The 9,871-nt window shown below is 36.0% G+C and overlaps 1 protein-coding gene across 1 annotated transcript in view; it reads left to right on the top strand.

The window, feature by feature from the left end:
• The first annotated feature begins 64 nt into the window (after positions 1 to 64).
• LOC111339421 (uncharacterized) overlaps positions 65 to 9,871 on the top strand; it is a 30,979-nt gene continuing 21,172 nt past the window's right edge. Inside the window, exons 1-13 of the mRNA XM_088759313.1 lie at positions 65 to 86; positions 179 to 230; positions 340 to 390; positions 1,401 to 1,505; positions 2,367 to 2,465; positions 3,337 to 3,657; positions 3,780 to 3,846; positions 6,002 to 6,108; positions 8,552 to 8,638; positions 8,908 to 8,966; positions 9,216 to 9,356; positions 9,456 to 9,518; positions 9,610 to 9,715. Coding sequence (XP_088615439.1) covers positions 189 to 230; positions 340 to 390; positions 1,401 to 1,505; positions 2,367 to 2,465; positions 3,337 to 3,657; positions 3,780 to 3,846; positions 6,002 to 6,108; positions 8,552 to 8,638; positions 8,908 to 8,966; positions 9,216 to 9,356; positions 9,456 to 9,518; positions 9,610 to 9,715 — 1,248 coding nt within the window. The 5' untranslated portion in view covers positions 65 to 86; positions 179 to 188. The remainder of the gene's footprint in view (positions 87 to 178; positions 231 to 339; positions 391 to 1,400; positions 1,506 to 2,366; positions 2,466 to 3,336; positions 3,658 to 3,779; positions 3,847 to 6,001; positions 6,109 to 8,551; positions 8,639 to 8,907; positions 8,967 to 9,215; positions 9,357 to 9,455; positions 9,519 to 9,609; positions 9,716 to 9,871) is intronic.

The following is a 9,871-nucleotide window of genomic DNA, read 5'->3' as shown; positions in this document are numbered from 1 at the left end:
CCCCGAAAACAAGCCGCCTTCAAATATGTTGATCAGCGGTTTTGTATAATAATGGTAGTAACTATTTGAGATCAAGTGTCCAAAAGGTACCGCTACCAATTATGTACCAATTTTTACCCAATTTCCAACTATTAACAAATAAGTTTTGAATTTCTCATTACTTCAACGTTTACTGAAGGAAATTCAAGATGTTTAAACGCTGGCGTGATAAGAAAAAAGACAACGAACAGGTAGTAGTAGATTTTGATCAAGCGTTCGATCGTGAGCTAGCAAGAAAGGTCACGACAGGCATCAATATCAGCTGTGAATGAGGTTGCTTTCTTTATTTATAATTTACAGCCAGAGAGTCCAACAAAGAAAAACCAACCTCAGTCTCCCAGCGAGACCTCCGTAAGTCTGCAATTTTTTAATTGTTTGATTTCACTTCAGCTGTGTGGTGTGTTGTCACTTGAAAATGAAATTGATAGCTCGCACATGTAAGGCGGAATTACCTCTTCGCGCGCGACAACTGTTGTCGATCGAGGGCAAACAATGTACTGACATATATGCATGTTCGATGTGTATGCTTAGTTAAAAAAATTATGCCCTTCAGATTAGTTTTTAATTTTTAATGCGTCAAGTTTTGAGTTTGTACTCCTTGTGAAACCGTCACGTCACGTCCTCAAACAAGTGATATATTTAGTGTCACATGTTCTGTTGAACATTTTATCTCTGCAAAACTTACTTAAGTCGCTTGGATGCAGTTGGAAACTTAAGAGTACGTAGGGAATCGATTCCCAAGCATTGTGTAGAACACAATGCAGAATTTTTGTCTGTAAGCATTTCGAAGAATGGTTTAAACTTGTTTCAAATAATTTTACCGTAATTTACGGGTCTGTTACCACAATATTTTCGAGCCATTATAAGTTTGGTTTGTGACAGTTTTAAAGCAGATTTATGTTTGCACCTGAGGACTATTTTAGTGAAAGCGAGTTTCGAGATGATGATCATTAGCCATAGAAATGCTTGAACAATTAACTCCTATTGATACATTTGCTTTTTCATATGATAATGAACATTAATTTTCTAGCAGACCATCACGTTGTCTTATCTGTAGGGTCAGACTCTCACTTTTCCTGGAATCAGCTCTTGCTCCAATGTCTGGCAGCTTTGTTTCCTTGTTCCCTGCCTCCAACTGTTTCAATACCCTTTCTCTCAGAAATTTTCAGTCATACTTCATGACCCCTATTTCCAGGAAGTGAAACCCTCTGTCTACAATGTCAAATTTTGTAAGATGGTAATGTCTTGGGGTGTATGGAAATAAAAATTAACACAAGGAAAAGTTGGATTAAATTTTATTAACCCTCGCTGTTTCCAGTTCACTCCAATTTTAATCATTGTAATTTCGTTATCTTTTTCAGGGGTTCATTTGTCCAGTATGTATGATCTCCTTCAACTCCCCAGAGGATCTTCAAATCCATTTTGAAACGGCTCATGTTGACAGTGAACCAGCATCAACAAGTGGGGTAAAAAATTGTTCTCCAAGTGAAAAAATTTTTTTAAGCCAAATGAAAAAGCAATTAAGCAAAAAACAGCTGGAGAATACAAAGAAATAAGGTTACTCTTCTTAACCAGCTCCTTGTGTAATCCTTTGCTTGATTAATTTTGACACAGTCTACCCCCTGAGGAGAAACATTTCTCCTTGGAGGGGGGGAGGGGTATGGTTATGCACAGGTTATCAATAAGGTAATCTCTTGATATGCAGGGTACTTAATAACCTTTTAACTCCCAAGATCAGACAGTTAAATCTCCCTTTTGGCTTCCATACATTTCCTTGTAAATTAGTAATAAGAATTTGGTGTTAGATCAAGATGACAACTTGTACCTGATAAGTTTGAGTATTCTCGTTACCTGTTTGCTGGAGAATGGTTAGATATTGCAGGGAGAAGTTACACATTCATCACTTCTGGGTGTTAAAGGGTTGATAAAGTCATGCAACAAACTCAAAACATGACAGACATGTTGTGCATTTTGACTTGTGTTCTCTTGACATTGTGACACAGACATGGCTCAAATTTCTTTTACACAAGTTGGTAATAAGATGGTTTATTTCTTGGTTTAATCCATCAATTATTATATCAATATTTTAATAAATTTCAATTGCATATAATTCATTACTTCTCTTCCACACCCTGTCTGTTTGTAACTTATCTGTAATTTCAGTTTTTTTTTCCATTGATGGCAAAGCCTCACACCAGGTTATGTGGAAAAGAAGCACATTTTTTAACTACTCTGAATAACTTTCAATTTCCCTGAAACAATTTTTGTTTTGCATTTTTTTGGGTAGAATTCTTCTTTAGTTTTAATTTTTTTATTCTTTAAACCAGGATTTCATCTGTCCTCTATGTATGAAAAAATTCAACAGTCCAGGAGAATTACAGAGTCATTTTGATCAGGTTCATGAGACCCAAAACGATCAATCCACGGTAAGTAATACACTTTCCTGTAGACAGTGAATCTCTTAATAGTAAGATCTGATAAGAAATTCTCCCACCCAGCTGTTACATATCCCCCTGTATGGTTGGGAGAAGTTCTTGTCATATCAGCATAAACTTCTCTTTTTAAGGTTGTTTGTTCTTGTCACCAGTCTACTGGATGATACATCAATACCAACCCCTTCACTCCTAAGAGTGACCAAAAATTGAATTCTCCCTACAGCCTAAGAAATTAGGCAGCCAGCTGAAATTTTAAGAGAGGTACTAGCTTAAGGATGATGAATTATTTTTAATAATATTTTTAATATTTAATGTGTAACCTCAGAATTGCCCACTGTACTTTACTGAGCAATTGTTGGCCAAAAATTCAGCTGGTGATTGTTGATTTTCATCCAGCAAACTTTGCCAGCAGTCAGAGCTTGGTAACAAACCTGTATAGACAGTATATTACCCACTATCTGAAAATATACCCTAGAAATGCATTTTATGATATCATCAACTTTTTGGTTTGCAAGTTTGATTAAAGTGTACTGAGTTTAAACCTGCATCCTAAAATCATCATAAATTTGAAGTCAGTCTTTAAAAAACTATTGGAGGATATTGCAGGGTGTAATTTTTGGCATTACTTTGCAAAATTCAAGATCCATGATTTGGCATTGAAAAAATTATATTTTAAATGTGTTATTTATCATTATAATTATTATTATAAATAGTAGTTGTGGTAGTAGTATTATTACTATTATTGCATTAAGGAAGTAAAGAAGAAGTGTATTTGAACTGAGGTATTTTCTTCCTTAAAAAAAACCTGATGTATTGGTAAATCTTTTTATTATTTCCTCTTATATATATTCCCACCTCCCAGATTAAACCAACTGATGCACATTTGTCACAAAGTTTACCTGCAAACACTACAAAAGTTTGGAATGAAAGGCATGGCTCTTTGCTGTCATTTGATGAGGAGTTACCAGTTCCTAGGAAGGAGTCAGAAGTTTCTCTCTTGTCAAATCAACTCAAAGAACTGGAGGGTAAAACTCAAGAAATAATGTATCTACAGCAAGAGCTTAATGAGTTGAATGCTTCATTAAAAGAAGAAAAATGGTATTCTGCTGCTCTGAAAGAAGAGGTTGACAAGATGACAAAAGAGAAGGTGGAATTGGAGGAAAAAATTAGCTCACTGGAGATGGTCAGTGGTAACAAGTCTACATGTGGCTTTGGACCAGAAACACTCCTTGTATTTGATACACAATTAGTACATGCATACACTTCTTTGGTGATCTTATTTTTGGAAATGATTTTTTGTTATAGGAGAAACAAACATTGGGGAAGGAATCAGAGAGGAAGCTTCTGGATGAAAAAGAAAATAGTGTTAAATGTAAGTACCACTTTCTTGGTGTTAGTGTTTAACTAATAAAATAATGCATTATTTATCACCTAGTATACTAAGCTGGCTAGTTCAAGATCCCTACTGTAAGCTATGGATGAAGTTTTTCCACTCTGATTGGTGTTAGTGTTTAAGTAAGTAAGTAAGTAGACTTTATTGGAGAGGGTAACATTTGACAGTAACTAAACTGATAACCTAGTGGCCTTTGAAGTAAATACAAGAGAAAATTAATCAAAAACTGACCTACAATCTCGCAAACATAATTTATGTAAAAAGGATATAAAACTTCTAGATATTAATGAAAGACTGAGTAATAAATTGATTTTTAAAATTGATTAATTTTATAGAGTGATCCTTTAAAATGTTTTGCACCAGGACTACATTTAAGATCTACATTTACCTTGTTCCATTCTTGGATTGCTCTTACGGTGAACATCCGGCCACCCTCCGTACATCTCTTGTAGCGAGGGCAACTTAAATTTAGATTACAGAATCTGTTTTTTTTTTATTATGGATGTCAGAGTTTTTGATTAGTAAGTCATTTATATATTCTGGAGTATATATTACCATTAAGTCTTTTGTAGGTTAAGGTACAACGATTTACATATGACAGGGCATAGAAAGGAATCCAGTTTAAAGTATTGAATAAGTGAACAGAAGGGGCCGTTTTTTGGCATTTAAAATAATTCTATCCGCACGTTTTTGAAGACGAAAGAAGTTTCTGAAGATTTTCCTTACTACAAGAGGTCCATATCGAACTGCTATAAAAGAACACAGGTTTTATAATCTTGGAGTAATAAATTTCACGTTGATTCCGTTTTAGATAAGGACTTATATGACGAAAGAGACCTATCCGTTTCACAAGTTTTTTGCTCAACCCATCTATCTGACAATCAAAAGCAACGTCTTTATCTAATGTTTGCCAAGAAGCTTGAAATCGGTGACATTCTCAATGGAATTCCTTTCAAATTAACATCAATTGAAAGAGAGGCAACTTTGTTCTGTAGGTGCCTCCCTGTTACTAGCATGGAGTTGGTTTTTTGATTATTTATGAACATCTTATTCTGTGCCAGCCATTCAGCTAGACGTTTAAGATCCTGATTAAGGGTGTGGTTGATGGCTGAGATGTTTTCCCAACTAGCGCTTTTTAAATTTAATTTAATTGATTTAATTTAATTTAGTCCATTTTCACTGCATTAAGTTTTTGCAGTGGGGAAGGACTAGAAAGGAACATAGGAACCATTCGTGCTAGTCCACCCTCCCACCCATCCCACCCCAGGGGAGGACATTCATCACACAGTAATCTTGTGTGTGGGAAATTAACGTCTCCTACCCCAACCCTGCAGGAGACAGGACCTCCATTTATTTGTCCCTATCTGAGAATACTAGAATATCTAACCATTTCTTGATGTTTTGATAAGGTTTAACTAATAAATGCATTATTTATCACCTAGTAAGCTGGCTAATTCAAGATCTCTACTGTAATCTAAGGACCAAGTTTTTTCCACTCTGATTTATGGCTGAGGTGCACTCAGGCTATAAGTGCAAGAGGAAAAAATGAGGTCCCATAACCTACATTATTACACGACTCAGGCAGTCAGAGGGCCAATAACTAAAATCAACCAATCAAAATGCTCTATTGCCGGTCAATATTCTCTCAGTATTGGACCAGGCACTATCTCGAATGGTCCCGAATGATATCGCACTTGTGGCCCTTTGAACTTCAGTCGTATAATAAATTTCTTATTAACCAAGCTTGCTAGGGACCGTACTGGAAGAATATCGGCCCTTGCGCTTGGTTAATAAGATATATTTAAAGGTCAAGAAAATGAGGCTTGTAAGATCATTATTATTTCTCTGGGGTCAGACAGAGGGAGAAGATTTTAATTCAAACAAACAGTTAAATATGATATAATAAATCATCAAGTTAATATTTTACAGCTTATTAATATCCATTAGCTTACCATTACTACCATTTGATGGTTTCAAGCAATTGTTTCTATCTGATGGACAGTTCAGGTTTTTGACTAACTTGTAACAATTTTGAAAATGGTTGTAACCACTGATAACCATATTGTTTGGTAACCAAAAAAAGTTGAACTTCATTTCTGTTTCTGTTCTGTGAACTTTCATTTTTGTTTTGCAGCCATGGCAGAGTTTGCACAGCTTAAGGTTGAATTAGCCAAGGCACTGGAAGCTCAGACAGGAAGCCAGAGTGAACAGATGAGCTTAGCACAGAGAACATCACAACTAGTAAGGAATCATATAAACAGTTCATTGTTTAAAGGCTGATAGTTTCTAAAGAAACTGTTTGGCGTTGCATCGGTGGGGGTAATGAAATAATTTGAATATATCAACAAAGTTGAAATGGTAAATTGGCCACCGTTACAGTTGTAAAAGCTGACGTTTTGAGCGTTAGCCCTTTGTTGGAGTGAATAGAGGAATTTTGGGTTGTGTGTGCTTTTAAAGGCAGAAAATGGAGCTACGTGATTGGTAGGAACATGGCAATCAGAAAAACAGGAATAAATTAGTGGAATGAAAAGCATTCATTGATACCTGTGGGATTTAGACTGTCGGTTTGAAAGATGAGCCTTAATTTGTTCAAGAGTTTTGCGGCTTTCCGTGCTACCTAAGTGTAAGGAAATACCGCAGATTGCTATATGTTGCTTAGAATGATTGGGTAAATTAAAATGGCTAGCGACTGGTTTCGATGTGTCCTTGTCATTCCTCTCCACGTTGCATAGGTGTTCTCTGAATCGGTCACCTAGTCTTCTGCCTGTTTTGCCAATGTAAATCTTTTTGCAATAAGTGCAAGTTATGTAATAGATTACATTGGCGGAGGTGCACCTGAAGTGATCGGTGATCTTAATGGATTGTTTGGGTCCCGATATTTTCTCAGTGTTGTGAATGAAAGGACACGTTTTGCATTGTGCATGAGCGCATTTAAAAGTGCCTGGTTGGTCATTAGTCTGAAAAGAACTTCTGACCAAAAAATTGCCTCTGTTTTTGTCGTGTTTGAATGAAATGAGCAGAGGCTGTGAAAAGATAGTGCTTGTCTCTGGATCATTTTGAAGTAATTTAAAGTTTTTAAGAATGATGGATTTAACTGAGTGGTTGTGAGGGTGAAACATGAGAGTGAATGGAATGCGGTGGGAACCTTCCTTTTGCGATGTTTGTAGTGTTGAATGTCGATCAATAAGTCGGACGTGGTGGTAACCCGTTTGAACGACAGAATCAGGGTAACCACGTTTGTCGAAAAACTGGCACATTGACTCTGATTTGTGGTGGAAATCAGTCATCACTACATAAACGACGAAGTCTTAGAAATTTAAGTTGTGTGGGAAAACTGATATCACATGAATCATGAACTGATGAGTGCAATATCAGTTTTCAAGTGTAATTTAATGCAGGATTAACAAGTCGAGTAATGGATTTTCCTTGAATTGTATAATTGAATAAAACTAAAAAAAGAGGGAAACAGCAATAATATAATTAGTTTGTTTTTATCCTGAGTGCAAAACAAGATATGCAAAGAGTATCACTAAGCCTTGTTTTCAACTGGCAATTCTACTCCAGTTAATTGTTTAGTTTATTGTTCTTAATCTCAGAGTGGAATATGTGAATTATCACTTTAAATTAGGCTCAATAGAACTCCAGCCTCTTTATCTAAGTTCAGAGTTTGTACAGGCCCTGGAAAACCTGGAAAGTCTTGGAATTTTAATTTGACATTTTTCAGAACTGAAAAGTAATATTAATGATGACATATAAGATGTGCATTTGCCAAGACTTGCCTGAGACACCCCTCCCTTCGTTTTGATAGTCTCCCCAACCCTACCCATGCCATCTGAAGGCACGTACATATGTACGTATGTACGTACGTACGCTCAGTCAGTCACGTGACAACCAAATGAAAAGAGGTTGACCATATTCCATGGGTATGGGGCTCTGCCCCATGCGTGCGAAGTGCGTGGGAGCCCCACTACAAACCCTGTAAGTTACAAATTCTATTAAATGCCCACAGCAATACTTGAAACAGCCTATACATTGACCTTCATCGTGAGCATTGGTGAACGACAGTCTTTCTTTGGGTGGAAGTTTGAGGCACTGAGCAAAGCAAACTGGAGAGAGTTGCAGGAGTGGTCTGGGTTGTTGGTTTTATTTGAAAAGGGAATTACCATTAGAATCACGTAATTGATTAAAATCTTGCATTCTGATTGGTTTACAAAGTTAGGTATTGGTTTACAAAGTAGAATTGCGAGTTCAAAACAAGGCTTAGTGATACTCTTTTGCATATCTTGTTTTGCACTCAGGATAAAAACAAACTAATTATATTATTGCTGTTTTCCTCTTTTTTTATCTTTATTCAATTATACAATTCATGGAAAATCCATTATGGGACTCGTGAATTCTGCATCAAATTACACTTGAAAACTGATATTGCACTCATCAGTTCATGATTTGTGTGATATCAGTTTTTACATACAACTTAAGGCATAATTTCTTGGTCAGAAAATAAAATTTTCCTATAATATTAGTTAGACATGAAAGTGCAATTAGAGCCAAGTTATCAACCGTGGAAATTATATGTTGTACTTTCTCTAGACTATAATCACCATAAGTCTTAATTTTTTCTTAAATATATGACTGAGATTTAATTCTTCTGACTCTACTTAAGAGGGTCTGCTTGTTCTAACAGGCAACAGAAAATGCTGAACTCTTAGCAACTTTGGAAGGAGAAAAAATGCAACAGAAGACTAACAGTGAAGAAATCAGCAGGTTGAAGGTGAGTTTTGTTTAGTATGCATGGTATCAGTCAGGCACTTAGTTACCGTCTGTTATTATTTGACTTTGAAAAGTTTTACTCTTGGTTATAAGTTTAGTTCATTTATATACTTTTCTTAGCCTCCAATCTTACATAACCTTGTGAAACTTCTGACTTTTGCTTTGATTTCAAGAGAGGTTTCTAAAATGATAGTTACCGCAATTGCTAACAGGTTTTTTCAGCAAGTACAAAATGCATTATAATTTTACTCTTTGCTTCATGTTTTTTAGGAACAGCTAGAAGATAAAACAAGGCTAAATGAAAACCTAGAAAAACAGCTATTGCAAAGGTTTGTGATTTGGAAGAAAAGTGAAAAAAGCATTTAACACGTTTTGCTGACCCATCCACCGATTGACCCATCTGTCTGCCTGTCTGTCTGCCTAACTGTCTGTCTCACTGACTGAATGACTGACTGCTTTTTGTCCATCTGTCTGTGGGATCTTGGACTGTCAATTTTCATTCTTTAAATTTCTTTATCATTCCATTAATTTTGTCCCTTGCATTTATTTATGTTTTTTTTTTTTTAATTTCTCCAAAGACCATCTGGTGATGAGGTGATCACTTTACAGAATCAGCTTTCTACTGCACAGCAACAAGTGGCATCACTTAGGCAAGAAAAGGAAGAGGAGCACAAATCATGGCAGGAAAAGTTCAATGCAACCTTAACAGAAGTCAACAGGTGGGATCATCAGACTGTGAAGGACAACAATTTATTGTTTACTTCTTGTTTACATCTTCCAATATAACAGACGGCTTGTAATTTTATCGTATTTTTTAGCTTACAAATGAAAGTGAAGGAGCTTGAGGTTGAAAAGGCAGCAAAAATTGAACAAGTGCAGAGGTAAATGAATAGATGAGGAAAATTTTTTTGAAGAGCAGTGTTTTTTGTTTTGAAATATTTGATTTATCAGTGATGTGACATGATTTGACAGCTTACAGACAGCAGTAACAGCATCTACAGAAAACAGAAAACAAGCTCAGGAGCAGAGCCAGGAACAACAACGTAATCTTATCAACCTTCAGCATGATCTCAGCCAGGTAGGAGGGCTAAGATCTGATTGTTAATTCTCCCCTCTAGCTGCTACAAATTTCCTTGTAAATTGGTTATGAGAATTTGGTGTTCAATCAAGGTAACAACTTCTACCTGATAAGTCTGAGTATTCTCATTACCTGTTTGCTGGATAATGTATGGAT

This window comes from Stylophora pistillata, chromosome 5 (assembly GCF_964205215.1).
Source record: "Stylophora pistillata chromosome 5, jaStyPist1.2, whole genome shotgun sequence".
NCBI classification, from domain to species: Eukaryota; Metazoa; Cnidaria; class Anthozoa; order Scleractinia; family Pocilloporidae; genus Stylophora; species Stylophora pistillata.
Note: the sequence above shows the minus strand (reverse complement) of the source record. Positions and strands in the feature narration are given on the sequence as shown.